General features: G+C 43.3%; 1 protein-coding gene across 1 annotated transcript in view; it reads left to right on the top strand.

The window, feature by feature from the left end:
- LOC139531498 (collagen alpha-1(XI) chain-like) overlaps positions 1 to 26,012 on the top strand; it is a 239,748-nt gene that overhangs the window by 167,537 nt on the left and 46,199 nt on the right. Inside the window, exons 40-41 of the mRNA XM_071327991.1 lie at positions 9,583 to 9,672; positions 19,227 to 19,280. Of these exons, the coding sequence (XP_071184092.1) occupies positions 9,583 to 9,672; positions 19,227 to 19,280 (144 nt within the window). The remainder of the gene's footprint in view (positions 1 to 9,582; positions 9,673 to 19,226; positions 19,281 to 26,012) is intronic.

Below are 26,012 nucleotides of genomic sequence, written 5' to 3'. Positions count from 1 at the left end.
ATGTCAAAGTGGAACTATGTTTTTCAAAATGTATGCAAATTAATTAAAAATGAAAAGCTGAAATGTATTGAGTCAATAAGTATTCAACCCCTTTGTTATGGCAAGCCTAAATAATTACAGGATTAAATATTTTCTTAACAAGTCACATAATATGTTGCATGGACTCACTCTGTGTGCAATAGTAGTGTTTAACATGATTTTTAAATCACTACAGTACCTCATCTCTGTACCCCACACATACAATAATCTGTAAGGTCCCTCAGTCGAGCAATTCATTTAAAACACAGATTCAACCACAAAGACCAGGTAGGTTTTCCAATGGCTCAAATAGTTACTGTTTTGGCTTAAATCTACTTGTCTAGCAATGATCAACAACCAATTTGACAGAACTTTAAGAATTTTGAAAATAATAATGAGCAAATGTTGCTCAATCCAGCTCTGTAAAGTTCTTAGAGATTTATCCATAAAAACTCACAGCTGTAATTGCTGCCAAATGTGCTTTTACAACATATTGACTCTGGGATGTGAATACAAAATGTCATATTTTTGTATTTAATTTTCACTAAATTAGCAAACATTTCTAAAAACATGTTTTCACTTTCGTCATTATGGGGTATTGTGTGTAGATGTGTGAGATTAAAAACAAATCTATGTAATCCATTTTTGAATTCAGGCAGTAACTCAACAAAATGTGGAATAAGTCTACAGTGCCTTCAGAATACTTCCTGGGAGGGAGGGGCTTCTCTCTCTCTCTCTCTCTCTCTCTCTCTCTCTCTCTCTCTCTCTCTCTCTCTCTCTCTCTCTCTCTCTCTCTCTCTCTCTCTCTCTCTCTCTCTCTCTCTCTCTCTCTCTCTCTCTCTCTCTCTCTCTCTCTCTCTCTCTCTCTCTCTCTCTCTCTCTCTCTCTCTCTCTCTCTCTCGGACTGTATTGTCCTCTAGGACTGTATTATAATAGTCTCTCAGCTAGTTGTCCTCTAGGACTGTATTATAATAGTCTCTGAGCTAGTTGTCCTCTAGGACTGTATTATAATAGTCTCTCAGCTAGTTGTCCTCTAGGACTGTATTATAATAGTCTCTGAGCTAGTTGTCCTCTAGGACTGTATTATAATAATCTTTCAGCTAGTTGTCCTATAGGACTGTATTATAATAGTCTCTCTGCTAGTTGTCCTCTAGGACTGTATTATAATAGTCTCTCAGCTAGTTGTCCTCTAGGACTGTATTATAATAGTCTCTCAGCTAGTTGTCCTCTAGGACTGTATTATAATAGTCTCTCAGCTAGTTGTCCTCTAGGACTGTATTATAATAGTCTCTCAGCGAGTTGTCCTCTAGGACTGTATTATAATACTCTCTCAGCTAGTTGTCCTCTAGGACTGTATTATATAGTCTCTCAGCTAGTTGTCCTCTAGGACTGTGTTATAATAGTCTCTCAGCTAGTTGTCCTCTAGGACTGTGTTATAATAGTCTCTCTGCTAGTTGTCCTCTAGGACTGTATTATAATAGTCTCTGAGCTAGTTGTCCTCTAGGACTGTATTATAATAGTCTCTCAGCTAGTTGTCCTCTAGGACTGTATTATAATAGTCTCTCTGCTAGTTGTCCTCTAGGACTGTATTATAATAGTCTCTCAGCTAGTTGTCCTCTAGGACTGTATTATAATAGTCTCTCAGCTAGTTGTCCTCTAGGACTGTATTATAATACTCTCTCAGCTAGTTGTCCTCTAGGACTGTATTATATAGTCTCTCTGCTAGTTGTCCTCTAGGACTGTATTATAATAGTCTCTCAGCTAGTTGTCCTCTAGGACTGTATTATAATAGTCTCTCTGCTAGTTGTCCTCTAGGACTGTATTATAATAGTCTCTCAGCTAGTTGTCCTCTAGGACTGTATTATAATAGTCTCTCAGCTAGTTGTCCTCTAGGACTGTATTATAATACTCTCTCAGCTAGTTGTCCTCTAGGACTGTATTATATAGTCTCTCTGCTAGTTGTCCTCTAGGACTGTATTATAATAGTCTCTGAGCTAGTTGTCCTCTAGGACTGTATTATAATAGTCTCTCAGCTAGTTGTCCTCTAGGACTGTATTATAATAGTCTCTGAGCTAGTTGTCCTCTAGGACTGTATTATAATACTCTCTCAGCTAGTTGTCCTCTAGGACTGTATTATAATAGTCTCTGAGCTAGTTGTCCTCTAGTACTGTATTATAATAGTCTCTCAGCTAGTTGTCCTCTAGGACTGTATTATAATAGTCTCTGAGCTAGTTGTCCTCTAGGACTGTATTATAATAGTCTCTCAGCTAGTTGTCCTCTAGGACTGTATTATAATAGTCTCTGAGCTAGTTGTCCTCTAGGACTGTATTATATAGTCTCTCTGCTAGTTGTCCTCTAGGACTGTATTATAATAGTCTCTGAGCTAGTTGTCCTCTAGGACTGTATTATAATACTCTCTCAGCTAGTTGTCCTCTAGGACTGTATTATATAGTCTCTCTGCTAGTTGTCCTCTAGGACTGTATTATAATAGTCTCTGAGCTAGTTGTCCTCTAGGACTGTATTATAATAGTCTCTCAGCTAGTTGTCCTCTAGGACTGTATTATAATAGTCTCTCTGCTAGTTGTCCTCTAGGACTGTATTATAATAGTCTCTCAGCTAGTTGTCCTCTAGGACTGTATTATAATAGTCTCTGAGCTAGTTGTTCTCTAGGACTGTATTATAATAGTCGCTCAGCTAGTTGTCCTCTAGGACTGTATTATAATAGTCTCTGAGCTAGTTGTCCTCTAGGACTATATTATAATAGTCTCTCAGCTAGTTGTCCTCTAGGACTGTATTATAATAGTCTCTGAGCTAGTTGTCCTCTAGGACTGTATTATAATAGTCTCTCAGCTAGTTGTCCTCTAGGACTGTATTATAATAGTCTCTCAGCTAGTTGTCCTCTAGGACTGTATTATAATAGTCTCTCTGCTAGTTGTCCTCTAGGACTGTATTATAATAGTCTCTGAGCTAGTTGTCCTCTAGGACTGTATTATAATAGTCTCTCAGCTAGTTGTCCTCTAGGACTGTATTATAATAGTCTCTGAGCTAGTTGTCCTCTAGGACTGTATTCTAATAGTCTCTGAGCTAGTTGTACTCTAGGACTGTATTATAATAGTCTCTGAGCTAGTTGTCCTCTAGGACTGTATTATAATAGTCTCTGAGCTAGTTGTCCTCTAGGACTGTATTATAATACTCTTTCAGCTAGTTGTCCTCTAGGACTGTATTATAATAGTCTCTCTGCTAGTTGTCCTCTAGGACTATATTATAATAGTCTCTCAGCTAGTTGTCCGCTAGGACTGTATTATAATAGTCTCAAAGCGAGTTGTCCTCTAGGACTGTATTATAATACTCTCTCAGCTAGTTGTCCTCTAGGACTGTATTATAATAGTCTCTCAGCTAGTTGTCCTCTAGGACTGTATTATAATAGTCTCTCAGTTAGTTGTCCTCTAGGACTGTATTATAATAGTGTCTGAGCTAGTTGTCCTCTAGGACTGTATTATAATACTCTCTCAGCTAGTTGTCCTCTAGGACTGTATTATAATAGTCTCTGAGCTAGTTGTCCTCTAGGACTGTATTATAATAGTCTCTCAGCGAGTTGTCCTCTAGGACTGTATTATAATAGTCTCTCAGCTAGTTGTCCTCTAGGACTGTATTATAATAGTCTCTGAGCTAGTTGTCCACTAGGACTGTATTATAATAGTCTCTGAGCTAGTTGTCCTCTAGGACTGTATTATAATAGTCTCTCAGCTAGTTGTCCTCTAGGACTGTATTATAATAGTCTCTGAGCTAGTATTCCTCTAGGACTGTATTATAATAGTCTCTCAGCTAGTTGTCCTCTAGGACTGTATTATAATAGTCTCTGAGCTAGTTGTCCTCTAGGACTGTATTATACTAGTCTCTCAGCTAGTTGTCCTCTAGGACTGTATTATAATAGTCTCTGAGCTAGTTGTCCTCTAGGACTGTATTATAATAGTCTCTGAGCTAGTTGTTCTCTAGGACTGTATTATAATAGTCTCTCAGCTAGTTGTCCTCTAGGACTGTATTATAATAGTCTCTCAGCTAGTTGTCCTCTAGGACTGTATTATATAGTCTCTCAGCTAGTTGTCCTCTAGGACTGTATTATAATACTCTCTCAGCTAGTTGTCCTCTAGGACTGTATTATAATAGTCTCTGAGCTAGTTGTCCTCTAGGACTGTATTATAATAGTCTCTCTGCTAGTTGTCCTCTAGGACTGTATTATAATAGTCTCTCAGCTAGTTGTCCTCTAGGACTGTATTATAATAGTCTCTCTGCTAGTTGTCCTCTAGGACTGTATTATACTAGTCTCTCAGCTAGTTGTCCTCTAGGACTGTATTATACTAGTCTCTCAGCTAGTTGTCCTCTAGGACTGTATTATACTAGTCTCTCAGCTAGTTGTCCTCTAGGACTGTATTATAACAGTCTCTCAGCTAATTGTCCTCTAGGACTGTATTATAATAGTCTCTCTGCTAGTTGTCCTCTAGGACTGTATTATACTAGTCTCTCAGCTAGTTGTCCTCTAGGACTGTATTATAATAGTCTCTCAGCTAGTTGTCCTCTAGGACTGTATTATAATAGTCTCTCAGCTAGTTGTCCTCTAGGACTGTATTATAATAGTCTCTGAGCTAGTTGTTCTCTAGGACTGTATTATAATAGTCGCTCAGCTAGTTGTCCTCTAGGACTGTATTATAATAGTCTCTGAGCTAGTTGTCCTCTAGGACTATATTATAATAGTCTCTCAGCTAGTTGTCCTCTAGGACTGTATTATAATAGTCTCTGAGCTAGTTGTCCTCTAGGACTGTATTATAATAGTCTCTCAGCTAGTTGTCCTCTAGGACTGTATTATAATAGTCTCTCAGCTAGTTGTCCTCTAGGACTGTATTATAATAGTCTCTCTGCTAGTTGTCCTCTAGGACTGTATTATAATAGTCTCTGAGCTAGTTGTCCTCTAGGACTGTATTATAATAGTCTCTCAGCTAGTTGTCCTCTAGGACTGTATTATAATAGTCTCTGAGCTAGTTGTCCTCTAGGACTGTATTCTAATAGTCTCTGAGCTAGTTGTACTCTAGGACTGTATTATAATAGTCTCTGAGCTAGTTGTCCTCTAGGACTGTATTATAATAGTCTCTGAGCTAGTTGTCCTCTAGGACTGTATTATAATACTCTTTCAGCTAGTTGTCCTCTAGGACTGTATTATAATAGTCTCTCTGCTAGTTGTCCTCTAGGACTATATTATAATAGTCTCTCAGCTAGTTGTCCGCTAGGACTGTATTACAATAGTCTCAAAGCGAGTTGTCCTCTAGGACTGTATTATAATACTCTCTCAGCTAGTTGTCCTCTAGGACTGTATTATAATAGTCTCTCAGCTAGTTGTCCTCTAGGACTGTATTATAATAGTCTCTCAGTTAGTTGTCCTCTAGGACTGTATTATAATAGTGTCTGAGCTAGTTGTCCTCTAGGACTGTATTATAATACTCTCTCAGCTAGTTGTCCTCTAGGACTGTATTATAATAGTCTCTGAGCTAGTTGTCCTCTAGGACTGTATTATAATAGTCTCTGAGCTAGTTGTCCTCTAGGACTGTATTATAATAGTCTCTGAGCTAGTAGTCCTCTAGGACTGTATTATAATAGTCTCTCAGCTAGTTGTCCTCTAGGACTGTATTATAATAGTCTCTGAGCTAGTTGTCCTCTAGGACTGTATTATACTAGTCTCTCAGCTAGTTGTCCTCTAGGACTGTATTATAATAGTCTCTGAGCTAGTTGTCCTCTAGGACTGTATTATAATAGTCTCTGAGCTAGTTGTTCTCTAGGACTGTATTATAATAGTCTCTCAGCTAGTTGTCCTCTAGGACTGTATTATAATAGTCTCTCAGCTAGTTGTCCTCTAGGACTGTATTATATAGTCTCTCAGCTAGTTGTCCTCTAGGACTGTATTATAATACTCTCTGAGCTAGTTGTCATCTAGGACTGTATTATAATAGGCTCTCAGCTAGTTGTCCTTTAGGACTGTATTATAATAGTCTCTCAGCTAGTTGTCCTCTAGGACTGTATTATAAAAGTCTCTCAGCGAGTTGTCCTCTAGGACTGTATTATAATACTCTCTCAGCTAGTTGTCCTCTAGGACTGTATTATAATAGTCTCTCTGCTAGTTGTCCTCTAGGACTTTATTATAATAGTCTCTCAGCTAGTTGTCCTCTAGGACTGTATTATAATAGTCTCTGAGCTAGTTGTCCTCTAGGACTGTATTATAATAGTCTCTCTGCTAGTTGTCCTCTAGGACTGTATTATAATAGTCTCTGAGCTAGTTGTCCTCTAGGACTGTATTATAATAGTCTCTGAGCTAGTTGTCCTCTAGGACTGTATTATAATAGTCTCTGAGCTAGTTGTCCTCTAGGACTGTATTATAATAGTCTCTCAGCTAGTTGTCCGCTAGGACTGTATTATAATAGTCTCTCAGCGAGTTGTCCTCTAGGACTGTATTATAATACTCTCTCAGCTAGTTGTCCTCTAGGACTGTATTATAATAGTCTCTGAGCTAGTTGTCCTCTAGGACTGTATTATAATAGTCTCTCTGCTAGTTGTCCTCTAGGACTGTATTATAATAGTCTGTCAGCTAGTTGTCCTCTAGGACTGTATTATAATAGTCTCTCTGCTAGTTGTCCTCTAGGACTGTATTATACTAGTCTCTCAGCTAGTTGTCCTCTAGGACTGTATTATACTAGTCTCTCAGCTAGTTGTCCTCTAGGACTGTATTATACTAGTCTCTCAGCTAGTTGTCCTCTAGGACTGTATTATAACAGTCTCTCAGCTAATTGTCCTCTAGGACTGTATTATAATAGTCTCTCTGCTAGTTGTCCTCTAGGACTGTATTATACTAGTCTCTCAGCTAGTTGTCCTCTAGGACTGTATTATAATAGTCTCTCAGCTAGTTGTCCTCTAGGACTGTATTATAATAGTCTCTCAGCTAGTTGTCCTCTAGGACTGTATTATAATAGTCTCTCAGCTAGTTGTCCTCTAGGACTGTATTATAATAGTCTCTGAGCTAGTTGTCCTCTAGGACTGTATTATAATAGTCTCTGAGCTAGTTATCCTCTAGGACTGTATTATAATAGTCTCTCAGCTAGTTGTCCGCTAGGACTGTATTATAATAGTCTCTCAGCGAGTTGTCCTCTAGGACTGTATTATAATACTCTCTCAGCTAGTTGTCCTCTAGGACTGTATTATAATAGTCTCTGAGCTAGTTGTCCTCTAGGACTGTATTATAATAGTCTCTCTGCTAGTTGTCCTCTAGGACTGTATTATAATAGTCTGTCAGCTAGTTGTCCTCTAGGACTGTATTATAATAGTCTCTCTGCTAGTTGTCCTCTAGGACTGTATTATACTAGTCTCTCAGCTAGTTGTCCTCTAGGACTGTATTATACTAGTCTCTCAGCTAGTTGTCCTCTAGGACTGTATTATACTAGTCTCTCAGCTAGTTGTCCTCTAGGACTGTATTATAACAGTCTCTCAGCTAATTGTCCTCTAGGACTGTATTATAATAGTCTCTCTGCTAGTTGTCCTCTAGGACTGTATTATACTAGTCTCTCAGCTAGTTGTCCTCTAGGACTGTATTATAATAGTCTCTCAGCTAGTTGTCCTCTAGGACTGTATTATAATAGTCTCTCAGCTAGTTGTCCTCTAGGACTGTATTATAATAGTCTCTCAGCTAGTTGTCCTCTAGGACTGTATTATAATAGTCTCTGAGCTAGTTGTCCTCTAGGACTGTATTATAATAGTCTCTGAGCTAGTTATCCTCTAGGACTGTATTATAATAGTCTCTCAGCTAGTTGTCCTCTAGGACTGTATTATAATAGTCTCTCTGCTAGTTGTCCTCTAGGACTGTATTATAATAGTCTCTCAGCTAATTGTCCTCTCGGACTGTATTATAATAGTCTCTGAGCTAGTTGTCCTCTAGGACTGTATTATAATACTCTCCCAGCTAGTTGTCCTCTAGGACTGTATTATAATAGTCTCTCTGCTAGTTGTCCTCTAGGACTGTATTATAATAGTCTCTCTGCTAGTTGTCCTCTAGGACTGTATTATACTAGTCTCTCAGCTAGTTGTCCTCTAGGACTGTATTATAACAGTCTCTCAGCTAATTGTCCTCTAGGACTGTATTATAATAGTCTCTGAGCTAGTTGTCCTCTAGGACTGTATTATACTAGTCTCTCAGCTAGTTGTCCTCTAGGACTGTATTATAATACTCTCTCAGCTAGTTGTCCTCTAGGACTGTATTATAATACTCTCCCAGCTAGTTGTCCTCTAGGACTGTATTATAATAGTCTCTCTGCTAGTTGTCCTCTAGGACTGTATTATACTAGTCTCTCAGCTAGTTGTCCTCTAGGACTGTATTATAACAGTCTCTCAGCTAATTGTCCTCTAGGACTGTATTATAATAGTCTCTGAGCTAGTTGTCCTCTAGGACTGTATTATACTAGTCTCTCAGCTAGTTGTCCTCTAGGACTGTATTATAATAGTCTCTCAGCTAGTTGTCCTCTAGGACTGTATTATAATAGTCTCTCTGCTAGTTGTCCTCTAGGACTGTATTATAATAGTCTCTCTGCTAGTTGTCCTCTAGGACTGTATTATACTAGTCTCTCAGCTAGTTGTCCTCTAGGACTGTATTATAACAGTCTCTCAGCTAATTGTCCTCTAGGACTGTATTATAATAGTCTCTGAGCTAGTTGTCCTCTAGGACTGTATTATACTAGTCTCTCAGCTAGTTGTCCTCTAGGACTGTATTATAACAGTCTTTCAGCTAATTGTCCTCTAGGACTGTATTATAATAGTCTCTCTGCTAGTTGTCCTCTAGGACTGTATTATAATACTCTCTCAGCCAGTTGTCCTCTAGGACTGTATTATAATAGTCTCTCTGCTAGTTGTCCTCTAGGACTGTATTATACTAGTCTCTCAGCTAGTTGTCCTCTAGGACTGTATTATACTAGTCTCTCAGCTAGTTGTCCTCTAGGACTGTATTATAATAGTCTCTGAGCTAATTGTCCTCTAGGACTGTATTATACTAGTCTCTCAGCTAGTTGTCCTCTAGGACTGTATTATAATAGTCTCTGAGCTAGTTGTCCTCTAGGACTGTATTATAATAGTCTCTCAGCTAGTTGTCCTCTAGGACTGTATTATAATAGTCTCTCAGCTAATTGTCCTCTAGGACTGTGCTATAATAGTGCTTGATCTGAATTTTATGAATTTTGTAACGTTGTTCCTTATCAGAATAAAGAAACGTCCATGACATTGATTAGCACATGGCTTTGATATTGATGCCGTCAGAACTAAAGCATCCCCTCAATGTCTAAAATGGGCATGTTCTGTCATGATGTCAAAGGGGAAACATGAGAATAAAGTATTTAGTCGTAGTTTTTCTCTTCGTTCACCAGATAACATCAGGAAGGCTGTAGAATGCTAGTGAAATGAACACAGTAGAAAGGATATCAGAAATATATTAGCATGGTGCAGCCTCTCACCCCGTCCTCTGCTTTATGTTGGTGTCTGTAGGGAGACCCCGGTCCCCAGGGAGCCTCCGGTAAGGACGGTCCCGCTGGTCTACGAGGATTCCCAGGAGAGAGAGGTCTGCCCGGCGTGTCGGTAAGAAACACCCCACCTGCAACACGCTCCCTTCCATTACATATTCCCCCTTTATTCACTGACAAAGACAGACCACCACCCGTGACAAGTGAACCAGTACCGATGTAGAGGTATACATCTCATTAGACCCATAGAGGGGGGACGTCACCCATTCATCAATCTACCGCAGGGAAACTCAAAGAGACGTGTTACAAATGAACAGATCCCCCTGAATAGGCTTCCCACCGACCGGCCGACACCACTGTTTTAAACAACGGCCGCTGACGTTTGATTTTGTAAATGAAAACATCTGACCCCCCCAAAAAGCTATGTCCTGCTCCTTCCTTGACTCTTCCTAAATGTTTGTATTTTACACTGCTCACTTGTCCGAATTTTGAAATCAGAAACAGAGAAGTATTTAGAGCCTTTTTTCACCTATTCCTAACTTAACCCTCCAAGACAATGTGCTGTAGAACGTTGGTACCCAGCCAGGCTCCAAGACAATGTGCTGTAGGATGTTGGTACCCAGCCAGGCTCCAAGACAATGTTCTGTAGGAAGTTGGTACCCAGCCAGGCTCTAAGACAATGTGCTGTAGGACGTTGGTACCCAGCCAGGCTCTAAGACAATGTGCTGTAGGACGTTGGTACCCAGCCAGGCTCTAAGACAATGTGCTGTAGAACGTTGGTACCCAGCCAGGCTCTAAGACAATGTGCTGTAGGACGTTGGTACCCAGCCAGGCTCTAAGACAATGTGCTGTAGAACGTTGGTACCCAGCCAGGCTCTAAGACAATGTGCTGTAGAACGTTGGGACCCAGCAAGGTGCTAAGACAATGTGCTGTAGGACGTTGGTACCCAGCCAGGCTCTAAGACAATGTGCTGTAGAACGTTGGTACCCAGCCAGGCTCTAAGACAATGTGCTGTAGGACGTTGGTACCCAGCCAGGCTCTAAGACAATGTGCTGTAGAACGTTGGTACCCAGCCAGGCTCTAAGACAATGTGCTGTAGAACGTTGGTACCCAGCCAGGCTCCAAGACAATGTGCTGTAGGACGTTGGTACCCAGCCAGGCTCTAAGACAATGTGCTTTAGGACGTTGGTACCCAGCCAGGCTCTAAGACAATGTGCTGTAGGACGTTGGTACCCAGCCAGGCTCTAAGACAATGTGCTGTAGGACGTTGGTACCCAGCCAGGCTCTAAGACAATGTGCTGTAGGACGTTGGTACCCAGCAAGGTGCTAAGACAATGTGCTGTAGAACGTTGGTACCCCGCCAGGCTCCAAGACAATGTGCTGTAGGACGTTGGTACCCAGCCAGGCTCCAAGACAATGTGCTGTAGGACGTTGGTACCCCGCCAGGCGCTAATGAGTCTCTCTCTCCTCACTGAATGAATGACAAATGGATGGATGGGCGAACATTGTGCACCTTACTTCACACTGTAATTTAAATGAGGCCCAACTGAATGATAAGGAGGGTGAGAAGGTTGATTTAATTAACAAAGAATAAAGTGTAGTAATGACTTTGTGTTAAGACTATTTATCAACAGCAAATCATTTAACTGTGCGCCTTAGGGGTTGATACCATTCTCTTTTATGTTTTACTTACTAAAAATAACCTATTATTGGACTTTTTTATTTACTATAACACTATTACTAATAAGATGTATTGAAAGGGAAATGAAAAGATGCTTTGTGTTGCAGCAGGCCTTTATAATAATGCTAAACATATCCTTGCCTCTATCCAACTTGATGAGCGTGGAACAAACAATGCCAGTCAGCCTGCACAGCCGTCCCATCGAATACTACAACTAAACCCAAAAACGAATTTCACACATAATAATAGTTAGCCTATAGACAATATTAAATTAACAATAATCGGATGAGTGGCAATATTAGGCCTAACAATTGTCAAATTGTACATGAAGAGATGTAATTGACAGATGCAGGAAAAGGATCATCACTTTATCAAGTCCTCCTTCAGAGACACATGCAGGTAAAACATTGTGATTTCATATATAGTGCCAGAAAGAGAATATCCTGGAGTTTCTATTATACTTACCTTTGTCAAATAACTCTCAAAATTCAAGAGGTGTAGCTCTATTTCCAAATTTCACTTTTTCCAAGAATATCCATGCTGTCCCTGCATTCAGTACATGACCCACTGTCCCTACATTCAGTACATGACCCACTGTCCCTACATTCAGTACATGACCCACTGTCCCTACATTCAGTACATGACCCACTGTCCCTGCATTCAGTACATGACCACTCCACTGTCCCTGCATTCAGTACATGACCCACTGTCCCTACATTCAGTACATGACCCACTGTCCCTACATTCAGTACATGACCCACTGTCCCTGCATTCAGTACATGACCACTCCACTGTCCCTGCATTCAGTATATGACCACTCCACTGTCCCTGCATTCAGTACATGACCACTCCACTGTCCCTGCATTCAGTACATGACCACTCCACTGTCCCTGCGTTCAACACATGACATCTCCACTGTCCCTGCATTCAGCATATGACCAAAGAGACGCCCGGTAACGTTCTCTAGCAGGTACTGATAGGCTGAAAGAGACGCCCGGTAGCGTTCTCTAGCAGGTACTGATAGGCTGAAAGAGACGCCCGGTAACGTTCTCTAGCAGGTACTGATAGGCTGAAAGAGACGCCCGGTAGCGTTCTCTAGCAGGTACTGATAGGCTGAAAGAGACGCCCGGTAACGTTCTCTAGCAGGTACTGATAGGCTGAAAGAGACGCCCGGTAACGTTCTCCAGCAGGTACTGATAGGCTGAAAGAGACGCCCGGTAACGTTCTCTAGCAGGTACTGATAGGCTGAAAGAGACGCCCGGTAACGCTCTCTAGCAGGTACTGATAGGCTGAAAGAGACGCCCGGTAACGTTCTCTAGCAGGTACTGATAGGCTGAAAGAGACGCCCGGTAGCGTTCTCTAGCAGGTACTGATAGGCTGAAAGAGACGCCCGGTAACGTTCTCTAGCAGGTACTGATAGGCTGAAAGAGACGCCCGGTAACGTTCTCTAGCAGGTACTGATAGGCTGAAAGAGACGCCCGGTAACGTTCTCTAGCAGGTACTGATAGGCTGAAAGAGACGCCCGGTAACGTTCTCTAGCAGGTACTGATAGGCTGAAAGAGACGCCCGGTAACGTTCTCTAGCAGGTACTGATAGGCTGAAAGAGACGCCCAGCAACGTTCTCCAGCAGGTACTGATAGGCTGAAAGAGACGCCCGGTAACGTTCTCCAGCAGGTACTGATAGGCTGAAAGAGACGCCCGGTAACGTTCTCTAGCAGGTACTGATAGGCTGAAAGAGACGCCCGGTAACGTTCTCTAGCAGGTACTGATAGGCTGAAAGAGACGCCCGGTAACGTTCTCTAGCAGGTACTGATAGGCTGAAAGAGACGCCCGGTAACGTTCTCTAGCAGGTACTGATAGGCTGAAAGAGACGCCCAGCAACGTTCTCTAGCAGGTACTGATAGGCTGAAAGAGACGCCCGGTAACGCTCTCTAGCAGGTACTGATAGGCTGAAAGAGACGCCCGGTAACGTTCTCTAGCAGGTACTGATAGGCTGAAAGAGACGCCCAGCAACGTTCTCTAGCAGGTACTGATAGGCTGAAAGAGACGCCCAGCAACGTTCTCTAGCAGGTACTGATAGGCTGAAAGAGACGCCCGGTAACGTTCTCTAGCAGGTACTGATAGGCTGAAAGAGACGCCCAGCAACGTTCTCTAGCAGGTACTGATAGGCTGAAAGAGACGCCCAGCAACGTTCTCTAGCAGGTACTGATAGGCTGAAAGAGACGCCCAGCAACGTTCTCTAGCAGGTACTGATAGGCTGAAAGAGACGCCCGGTAACGCTCTCTAGCAGGTACTGATAGGCTGAAAGAGACGCCCGGTAACGCTCTCTAGCAGGTACTGATAGGCTGAAAGAGACGCCCGGTAACGTTCTCTAGCAGGTACTGATAGGCTGAAAGAGACGCCCGGTAACGTTCTCTAGCAGGTACTGATAGGCTGAAAGAGACGCCCGGTAGCGTTCTCTAGCAGGTACTGATAGGCTGAAAGAGACGCCCAGCAACGTTCTCTAGCAGGTACTGATAGGCTGAAAGAGACGCCCGGTAACGCTCTCTAGCAGGTACTGATAGGCTGAAAGAGACGCCCAGCAACGTTCTCTAGCAGGTACCTGTAGAGTGAAAGGCCAGGTGGGTCTGGTGTTGAAGAGAAATAGAATAATTGTGTACTGTAGCTCTGGATCAAACTCCTGATTCAACCCAAAGACTTTGGTTTGTGTTCCAAATGACATCCTATTCCCTTTAAGTCCTAGTCGAAAGAAGTACACTAGATTGGGACTAGGGTGCGATTTGGGACAAAGCCAACCTTTGGGACAATTATTTTTCCCACAAGCACTTTTTGGGGGAAATGTTCTATGTTTTGTTGTATGCATTATTTACTATATTATGGAGCCACTGTTCCACACGAAGCCAAGGTCAATCTCAGCAGGCGAGAGGCTACCCGTGGTTGTCATTTAGTCTCTCACTGCAACACCCCAAGACTAATTACTGAATACTGCCATGTGTGTTGCTGAGCCTTAGGGAGCCAATCAGCAATCACACACACACACGATGGAGGTTACACACACACACACACACACACACACACACACACACACACACACACACACACACACACACACACACACACACACACACACACACACACACACACACACACACACACACACACACACACGATGGAGGTTACACACACACACACTTTTATTTCAGAACTTCTGTTTTATTGTGCTTTTGATGAGAAAATGTCCGATGTTGAAAATAAATACTTGTCCTGGTAGAGTAGGAAACACACACCTACACACTCCTACACACATCTACACACATCTACACACATCTACACACACCTACACACACCTACACACACCTACACACACCTACACACTCCTACACACATCTACACACATCTACACACACCTACACACACCTACACACACCTACACACACCTACACACACCTGCACACACCTACACACATCTACACACATCTACACACACCTACACACACCTACACACACCTACACACACCTACACACACCTGCACACACCTACACACATCTACACACACCTACACACACCTACACACACCTGCACACACCTACACACACCTGCACACACCTACACACATCTACACACATCTACACACATCTACACACACCTACACACATCTACACCTACACACACCTACACACATCTACACCTACACAGATCTACACACACCTACACACACCTACACACATCTACACACATCTACACACATCTACACACACCTACACACATCTACACCTACACACACCTACACACATCTACACCTACACAGATCTACACACACCTACACACACCTACACACACCTACACACACCTACACACACCCACACCTACACACACCTACACACATCTACACACACCTACACACATCTACACACATCTACACACACCTACACACACCTACACACATCTACACACACCTACACACACCTAAACCCATCTACACACATCTACACCTACACACACCTACACACACCTACACACATCTATACACATCTACACCTACACACACCTACACACACCTACACATATCTACACACACCTACACACATCTACACACACCTACACACATCTACACACACCTACACACACCTACACACACCTACACACATCTACACACATCTACACACATCTACACACACCTACACACATCTACACACATCTACACACACCTACACACATCTACACACACCTACACACATCTACACACACCTTGACACACTTACACACATCTACACATCTACACACACCTTCACATACCTACACACACCTAGACACATCTACACACATCTACACACACCTACACACATCTACACACACCTACACACATCTACACACACCTACACACACCTACACACATCTACACCTACACACATCTACACACACCTAGACACATCTACACACACCTACACACACCTACACACACCTACTCACATCTACACACACCTACACACATCTACACACACCTACACACATCTACACCTACACACATCTACACACACCTACACACATCTACACACACCTTCACACACCTACACACACCTACACACATCTACACACATCTACACACATCTACACCTACACACACCTACACACATCGACACCTACACACATCTACACACACCTACACACATCTACACACACCTTCACACACCTGCACACACCTACACACACCTACACACATCTACACACACCTACACACATCTACACCTACACACATCTACACACACCTACACACATCTACACACACCTTCACACACCTACACACACCTACACACATCTACACACATCTACACACATCTACACCTACACACACCTACACACATCTACACCTACACACATCTACACACACCTACACACATCTACACACACCTTCACACACCTACACACACCTACACACATCTACACACACCTACACACACCTACACACATCTACACCTACACACATCTACACACACCTACACACATCTACACACACCTTCACACACCTACACACACCTACACATCTACACACATCTACACACACCTACACACACCTACACACACATCTACACACACCTACACACACATCTACACACACCTACACCCATCTACACACACCTTCACACACCTACACACATCTACACACACCTTCACACACCTACACACACCTACACACATCTACACACACCTACACACATCTACACACATCTACACACACCTACACACACCCACACCTACACACACCTACACACACACACACACACACACACACACACACACACACACACACACACACACACACACACACACACACACACACACACACACACACACACACACACGATGGAGGTTACACACACACACACTTTTATTTCAGAACTTCTGTTTTATTGTGCTTTTGATGAGAAAATGTCCGATGTTGAAAATAAATACTTGTCCTGGTAGAGTAGGAAACACACACCTACACACTCCTACACACATCTACACACATCTACACACATCTACACACACCTACACACACCTACACACACCTACACACACCTACACACTCCTACACACATCTACACACATCTACACACACCTACACACACCTACACACACCTACACACACCTACACACACCTGCACACACCTACACACATCTACACACACCTACACACACCTACACACACCTGCACACACCTACACACACCTGCACACACCTACACACATCTACACACATCTACACACACCTACACACATCTACACCTACACACACCTACACACATCTACACCTACACAGATCTACACACACCTACACACACCTACACACATCTACACACATCTACACACATCTACACACACCTACACACATCTACACCTACACACACCTACACACATCTACACCTACACAGATCTACACACACCTACACACACCTACACACACCTACACACACCTACACACACCCACACCTACACACACCTACACACATCTACACACACCTACACACATCTACACACATCTACACACACCTACACACACCTACACACATCTACACACACCTACACACACCTAAACCCATCTACACACATCTACACCTACACACACCTACACACACCTACACACATCTATACACATCTACACCTACACACACCTACACACACCTACACATATCTACACACACCTACACACATCTACACACACCTACACACATCTACACACACCTACACACACCTACACACACCTACACACATCTACACACATCTACACACATCTACACACATCTACACACACCTACACACATCTACACACATCTACACACACCTACACACATCTACACACACCTACACACATCTACACACACCTTGACACACTTACACACATCTACACATCTACACACACCTTCACATACCTACACACACCTAGACACATCTACACACATCTACACACACCTACACACATCTACACACACCTACACACATCTACACACACCTACACACACCTACACACATCTACACCTACACACATCTACACACACCTAGACACATCTACACACACCTACACACACCTACACACACCTACTCACATCTACACACACCTACACACATCTACACACACCTACACACATCTACACCTACACACATCTACACACACCTACACACATCTACACACACCTTCACACACCTACACACACCTACACACATCTACACACATCTACACACATCTACACCTACACACACCTACACACATCGACACCTACACACATCTACACACACCTACACACATCTACACACACCTTCACACACCTGCACACACCTACACACACCTACACACATCTACACACACCTACACACATCTACACCTACACACATCTACACACACCTACACACATCTACACACACCTTCACACACCTACACACACCTACACACATCTACACACATCTACACACATCTACACCTACACACACCTACACACATCTACACCTACACACATCTACACACACCTACACACATCTACACACACCTTCACACACCTACACACACCTACACACATCTACACACACCTACACACACCTACACACATCTACACCTACACACATCTACACACACCTACACACATCTACACACACCTTCACACACCTACACACACCTACACATCTACACACATCTACACACACCTACACACACCTACACACACATCTACACACACCTACACACACATCTACACACACCTACACCCATCTACACACACCTTCACACACCTACACACATCTACACACACCTTCACACACCTACACACACCTACACACATCTACACACACCTACACACATCTACACACATCTACACACACCTTCACACACCTACACACACCTACACACATCTACACACACCTACACACACCTACACACATCTACACCTACACACATCTACACACACCTACACACACCTTCACACACCTACACACATCTACACCTACACACATCTACACACACCTACACACATCTACACACACCTTCACACACCTTCACACACCTACACACACCTTTTCTCCCGTTCAGATCAGTGACACACTCTCCATGGTGACACTTTACTCTGACTGGGACAGGAGTTATACCACTCAATACTGACTGACTCTCTGACTGGGACAGGAGTTATACCACTCAATACTGACTGACTCTCTGACTGGGACAGGAGTTATACCACTCAATACTGACTGACTCTCTGACTGGGACAGGAGTTATACCACTCAATACTGACTGACTGTCTGACTGAGACAGGAGTTATACCACTCAATACTGACTGACTGTCTGACTGGGACAGGAGTTATACCACTCAATACTGACTGACTGTCTGACTAGGACAGGAGTTATACCACTCAATACTGACTGACTGTCTGACTTGTAGGGACATCAAACACTGTCTATCAGGCTGTCTCTTTGGACATACTGTATCACTCTAATCATCCATCTCTCTTCTTCTCCTTCCAGGGTCCAGCTGGTTTGAAGGGAGGAGAAGGACCTCAGGGTCCATCAGGCCCCGTGGTAAGTACACACCTGTCACCTACCATCACCTGTCTGTTGTTAATGTGAAGTATCTACCTGTCACCCCCCATCACCTACCACCACCTGTCTGTTGTTAATGTGAAGTACACACCTGTGTGTCACCTACCACCACCTACCATCACCTGTCTGTCACCTACCACCACCTGTCTGTTGTTAATGTGAAGTACACACCTGTTTGCCACCTACCATCACCTGTCTGTCACCTACCGTCACCTACCTACCTGTCTGTTATTAATGTGAAGTACACATCTGTCTGTCACCTACCATCACCTACCTACCTGTCTGTTATTAATGTGAAGTACACACCTGTCTGTCACCTACCACCACCTGTGTGTTGTTAATGTGAAGTACCTGTCACCTACCTACCTGTCTGTTGTTAATGTGAAGTACCTGTCACCCCCCATCACCTACCTACCTGTCTGTTGTTAATGTGAAGTACCTACCTGTCACCCCCCATCACCTATCTACCTGTCTGTTGTTAATGTGAAGTACCTACCTGTCACCCCCCATCACCTATCTACCTGTCTGTTGTTAATGTGAAGTACCTACCTGTCACCCCCCATCACCTATCTACCTGTCTGTTGTAAATTTGAAGTACCTGTCACCCCCCATCATCTACCTACCTGTCTGTTGTTAATGTGAAGTACCTACCTGTCACCCCCCATCACCTATCTACCTGTCTGTTGTTAATGTGAAGTACCTACCTGTCACCCCCCATCACCTATCTACCTGTCTGTTGTTAATTTGAAGTACCTGTCACCCCCCATCATCTACCTACCTGTCTGTTGTTAATCTGAAGTACCTACCTGTCACCCCCCATCACCTATCTACCTGCCTGTTGTTAATTTGAAGTACCTGTCACCCCCCATCATCTACCTACCTGTCTGTTGTTAATGTGAAGTACCTACCTGTCACCCCCCATCACCTATCTACCTGTCTGTTGTTAATGTGAAGTATCTACCTGTCTGTTGTTAATGTGAAGGGGATGTTTCGTCAGGTTTCGTCAGTCTTCAGATATCAGGGTTATTGAGGGGGATAGGTCCATACCACTGTCAATGATAGAAGTACAACACAGTACATCAGCCTTAGCTGTTCTGACTGTGCTGTTTTGGTTCTTTTTTGGAGGGAGCTATTAGTCTAGGATCAATATTGTCTCACAGCAGGATGCAATGAAGATCCTTGTCCTAGTAGCCTAGCGGTTAAGAGCGTTGGGCCAGAAAACTGAAAGGTCAATGGTTTGAAGAGGCGACAAGGTGAACAATCTGTCGATGTGCCCTTGAGCAAGGCACTTAACATTAACCTGTTCCTGTAAGTCGATTTGGATAGAAGTGTCTGCTATATGGGAGTTCCCGAGTGGTGCAGCGGTCTAAGGTACTGCATCTCAGCACTAGAGGGGTCACTAAAGACCCTGTTTCGATTCCAGGCTGTATCACAACCGTTTGTGATTGGGAGTCCCATAGGGCGGCGCACAATTTGCCCAGCGTCGTCCGGGTTAGGGTTTGGCCGAGGTAGGCTGTCATTGTAAATAAGAATGTGTTCTTAACTGAGTTGCCTAGTTAAATACAAATAAAATATAAAATATTCTATAATAATGACTCCCACCACTAGAGGGCTGTTTTAACCCTTGACGAATAGACAGGCAGGATCCCACCTATTTTCGGTGATAACTTTGGTTTTCTAATTGCTTTCTCTTAACGTCTGAACATAGGTCCAGGTTGGCTTTCACGTTGGAGTGTCTTCAAAGATTCTTTCACAACAATCTTTTTTTAAACTGATTTTCTTCTCTCTTTACAGCACTAGCTTCATATTGTCCCAGTGTAATGTCTCTTTAGATGGCTTGACAGTGGGCTCAAAGAATAGACCAGACATGTGAGGTGTCAGTGTGGACTGAATTAGACTGTTTGAGGAAAACATGATTGTCACACTGATATGAAATGAATTCAATGTAACATATTGCTATGTACACTAGCAATGATTCCAATGCATAGCCTGCTTCTGGGAAGTGAGTGTTTGTTTTAATAACATTGCGATGTCTTGGGGTCACAAGACAAGCTAGAAATACCTAATGTGAAGCGGTCATGCAGGAGGTGAAATTGAGATTGGGATTGTTTGCTACCGGCCCATCTGTGATGCGCTCTGCTCCCAGCCTGTGAGGTGAATGAGAGTGCGTGTCCACTCCATACTGACTCACCTGGCTGTCTGAGCATCCAGACACTCCCAAGTTCGGTGCAGTTTATTTGTCATATGCACAGGGGTCACATGGTACACAGTACATTGAAATGCTTACTTTGCAGGTTCACTCTCAACAATCTCGATAGGTTTCCATCCATTTGGCGACTGATTTTCATGGGAATATTCTATATTCGGCATTAAAGAAAATATGTGAATGGTGTTTCCACCAAGCAGACTTGTTGCAGATAAAAAGTAGTGTGTGATGACATAGTGGATACAAAATGTAATTATTCCCCGTAAGTTTTCATGTATTGAATAAAAATCGAAAGTTCAATGTGTTTCCATCGCATTTTCAACTCTACCGATAGTTTTGTAACAAACACTGTTGCGTTAAATAGTAAATGTGTCTCCTCTGGTCTTGTGTCTCCTCTGGTCTTGTGTCTCCTCTGGTCGTGTGCCTCCTCTGGTCGTGTGTCTCCTCTGGTCTTGTGTCTCCTCTGGTCTTGTGTCTCCTCTGGTCTTGTGTCTCCTCTGGTCGTGTGTCTCCTCTGGTCTTGTGTCTCCTCTGGTCTTGTGTCTCCTCTGGTCTTGGGTCTCCTCTGGTCTTGTGTCTCCTCTGGTCTTGTGTCTCCTCTGGTCGTGTGTCTCCTCTGGTCGTGTGTCTCCTCTGGTCTTGTGTCTCCTCTGGTCTTGTGTCTCCTCTGGTCTTGTGTCTCCTCTGGTCGTGTGTCTCCTCTGGTCTTGTGTCTCCTCTGGTCGTGTGTCTCCTCTGGTCTTGTGTCTCCTCTGGTCGTGTGTCTCCTCTGGTCGTGTGTCTCCTCTGGTCTTGTGTCTCCTCTGGTCTTGTGTCTCCTCTGGTCGTGTGTCTCCTCTGGTCTTGTGCCTCCTCTGGTCTTGTGCCTCCTCTGGTCGTGTGTCTCCTCTGGTCGTGTGTCTCCTCTGGTCGTGTGTCTCCTCTGGTCTTGTGTCTCCTCTGGTCGTGTGTCTCCTCTGGTCTTGTGTCTCCTCTGGTCTTGTGTCTCCTCTGGTCTTGTGTCTCCTCTGGTCGTGTGTCTCCTCTGGTCTTGTGTCTCCTCTGGTCGTGTGTCTCCTCTGGTCTTGTGTCTCCTCTGGTCTTGTGTCTCCTCTGGTCGTGTGTCTCCTCTGGTCTTGTGTCTCCTCTGGTCTTGTGTCTCCTCTGGTCGTGTGTCTCCTCTGGTCTTGTGCCTCCTCTGGTCTTGTGCCTCCTCTGGTCGTGTGTCTCCTCTGGTCGTGTGTCTCCTCTGGTCGTGTGTCTCCTCTGGTCTTGTGTCTCCTCTGGTCGTGTGTCTCCTCTGGTCTTGTGTCTCCTCTGGTCTTGTGTCTCCTCTGGTCTTGTGTCTCCTCTGGTCGTGTGTCTCCTCTGGTCTTGTGTCTCCTCTGGTCGTGTGTCTCCTCTGGTCTTGTGTCTCCTCTGGTCGTGTGTCTCCTCTGGTCGTGTGTCTCCTCTGGTCGTGTGTCTCCTCTGGTCGTGTGTCTCCTCTGGTCTTGTGTCTCCTCTGGTCTTGTGTCTCCTCTGGTCTTGTGTCTCCTCTGGTCTTGTGTCTCCTCTGGTCTTGTGTCTCCTCTGGTCGTGTGTCTCCTCTGGTCGTGTGTCTCCTCTGGTCTTGTGTCTCCTCTGGTCGTGTGTCTCCTCTGGTCTTGTGTCTCCTCTGGTCTTGTGTCTCCTCTGGTCTTGTGTCTCCTCTGGTCTTGTGTCTCCTCTGGTCGTGTGTCTCCTCTGGTCTTGTGTCTCCTCTGGTCGTGTGTCTCCTCTGGTCTTGTGTCTCCTCTGGTCTTGTGTCTCCTCTGGTCTTGTGTCTCCTCTGGTCTTGTGTCTCCTCTGGTCTTGTGTCTCCTCTGGTCTTGTGTCTCCTCTGGTCTTGTGTCTCCTCTGGTCTTGTCATATGCTCTCTAGCCAACAGCTCACAGATACAGTGTGGGTTGTCTAGTCTACGTGATGAGATTATTGTGGATAAGAGCAAGTATATTTTAATTTGTCAAACGGCAGTCAAGCATCGATCATCATGTCATCAGAATAAGACCCTCGATATTTATTGAAAAGCAGCATCTAGCTCATCACCGTGCCCTTTCAACACCCTGTGAAGTTCATTGTAACTCATTTCAACTGTAGCCTAGTAAACTGCATGGTTTTCTAAGTCGTAGTGGAAGAACCACACACAATATTATCATGTGACTCCAAGTTTACTTCGATATGATGGTTATCATATCAATATTTGTGCATAAAGGCGCTTCAACTGCCATTTCTTGCATAATATTATTTTACGACACAAAAAGATAGCTCCATGTTGAATGAACAAATGATCTGTCGGCGTTTATACCATTTTACCTAAACTTTTCCATCACAGCTGTCGTGATTTTAGTTTTTTATACGTTATGATTTTACTCACATAAAAACTGTGGATGTAAACGTGGTTAGTGTCACGATTCAGAGGAGATCTCACAACCAGACACGCATGGGGTGTGTCCTAACACTCTACAACAACACATCCCAACCGGCCACCACTGAGCCACACAGTCAGATAAGGGATGTGTTCCAACACTCTACACCAACTCCCTCCCCTTCCCAACCGGCCACCACTGAGCCACACACAGTCAGATAAGGGATGTGTTCCAACACTCTACACCAACTCCCTCCCCTTCCCAACCGGCCACCACTGAGCCACACACAGTCAGATAAGGGATGTGTTCCAACACTCTACACCAACTCCCTCCCCTTCCCAACCTGCCACTTGTAGTGTTACTGAGCTATGTACACAGCCAGTCAGACAGGATGTGTCCCAACACTCTACCGCACACTGCAGCTCTCACCTTGCTTCCTTCTCTTCATTACCTGATCTGAGAGAACATTAAACGTCGATCTAGTGGATACACTAGCCACTTTTAACAATGGATACACTAGCCACTTTTAACAATGGATACACTAGCCACTTTTAATAATGGATACACTAGCCACTTTTAACAATGGATATGCTAGCCACTTTTAACAATGGATACACTAGCCACTTTTAACAATGGATACACTAGCCACTTTTAACAATGGATACACTAGCCACTTTTAACAATGGATACACTAGCCACTTTTAACAATGGATACACTAGCCACTTTTAACAATGGATACACTAGCCACTTTTAACAATGGATACACTAGCCACTTTTAACAATGGATACACTAGCCACTTTTAACAATGGATACACTAGCCACTTTTAACAATGGATACACTAGCCACTTTTAACAATGGATACACTAGCCACTTTTAACAATGGATACACTAGCCACTTTTAACAATGGATACACTAGCCACTTTTAACAATGGATCACTAGTCACGTTAAACAACGGATCACTAGTCAGGTTAAACAATGGGTCACTAGTCACGTTAAACAATGGGTCACTAGTCACTTTAAACAACGGATCACTAGTCACTAGTCACTTTAAACAATAGATCACTAGTCACGTTTAACAATGGATCACTAGTCACTTTAAACAATGGATCACTAGTCACTTTAAACAATGGATCACTAGTCACGTTTAACAATGGATCACTAGTCACTTTAAACAATGGATCACTAGTCACTTTAAACAATGGATCACTAGTCACTTTAAACAATGGATCACTAGTCACTTTAAACAATGGATCCCTAGTCACTTTAAACAATGGATCACTAGTCACTTTAAACAACGAATCACTAGTCACTTTAAACAATGGATCACTAGTCACTTTAAACAATGGATCACTAGCCACTTTAAACAATGGATCACTAGTCACTTTAATAAATGGATCACTAGTTACTTTAAACAATGGATCACTAGTCACTTTAAACAATGGATCACTAGCCACTTTAAACAATGGATCACTAGCCACTTTAAACAATGGATCACTAGTCACTTTAATAAATGGATCACTAGTTACTTTAAACAATGGATCACTAGTCACGTTTAACAATGGATCACTGGTCACTTTAAACAATGGATCACTAGTCACTTTAAACAATGGATCACTAGCCACTTTAAACAATGGATCACTAGCCACTTTAAACAATGGATCACTAGCCACTTTAAACAATGCCCCTTTAAACAATGCCACTTTAAACAACTCCACTTTAAATAATGCCACTTTAATAATGTTTACATATCTTACAGTGAAATGGAAAAGTATTCACCCCCCTTGGCGTTTTTCTTATTTTGTTGCGTTACAACCTGTAATTTAAAAAAATATATATTTGAAGTTCATGTAATGGACATGGACGTGAAGTGAAATGAAAAAAAATTACTTGTGACGGAAAATGTGACGGAAAACTGGTGCGTGCATGTTTATTCACCCCCTTTGCTATGAAGCCCCTAAATAAGATCTGGTGCAACCAGTTACTTTCAGAAGTCCACCTGTGTGCAATCTAAGTGTCACATGATCTGTCACATGATCTCAGTATATAGTCACCTGTTCTGAAGGCCCCAGATTCTGCAACACCACTAAGCAAGGGGCACCACCAAGCAAGCAGCACTATGAAGACCAAGGAGCTC

Source organism: Salvelinus alpinus, chromosome 10 (assembly GCF_045679555.1).
Source record: "Salvelinus alpinus chromosome 10, SLU_Salpinus.1, whole genome shotgun sequence".
NCBI classification, from domain to species: Eukaryota; Metazoa; Chordata; class Actinopteri; order Salmoniformes; family Salmonidae; genus Salvelinus; species Salvelinus alpinus.
The sequence above is the reverse complement of the archived record's forward strand: the minus strand, read 5'-3'. Positions and strand labels throughout refer to the sequence as shown.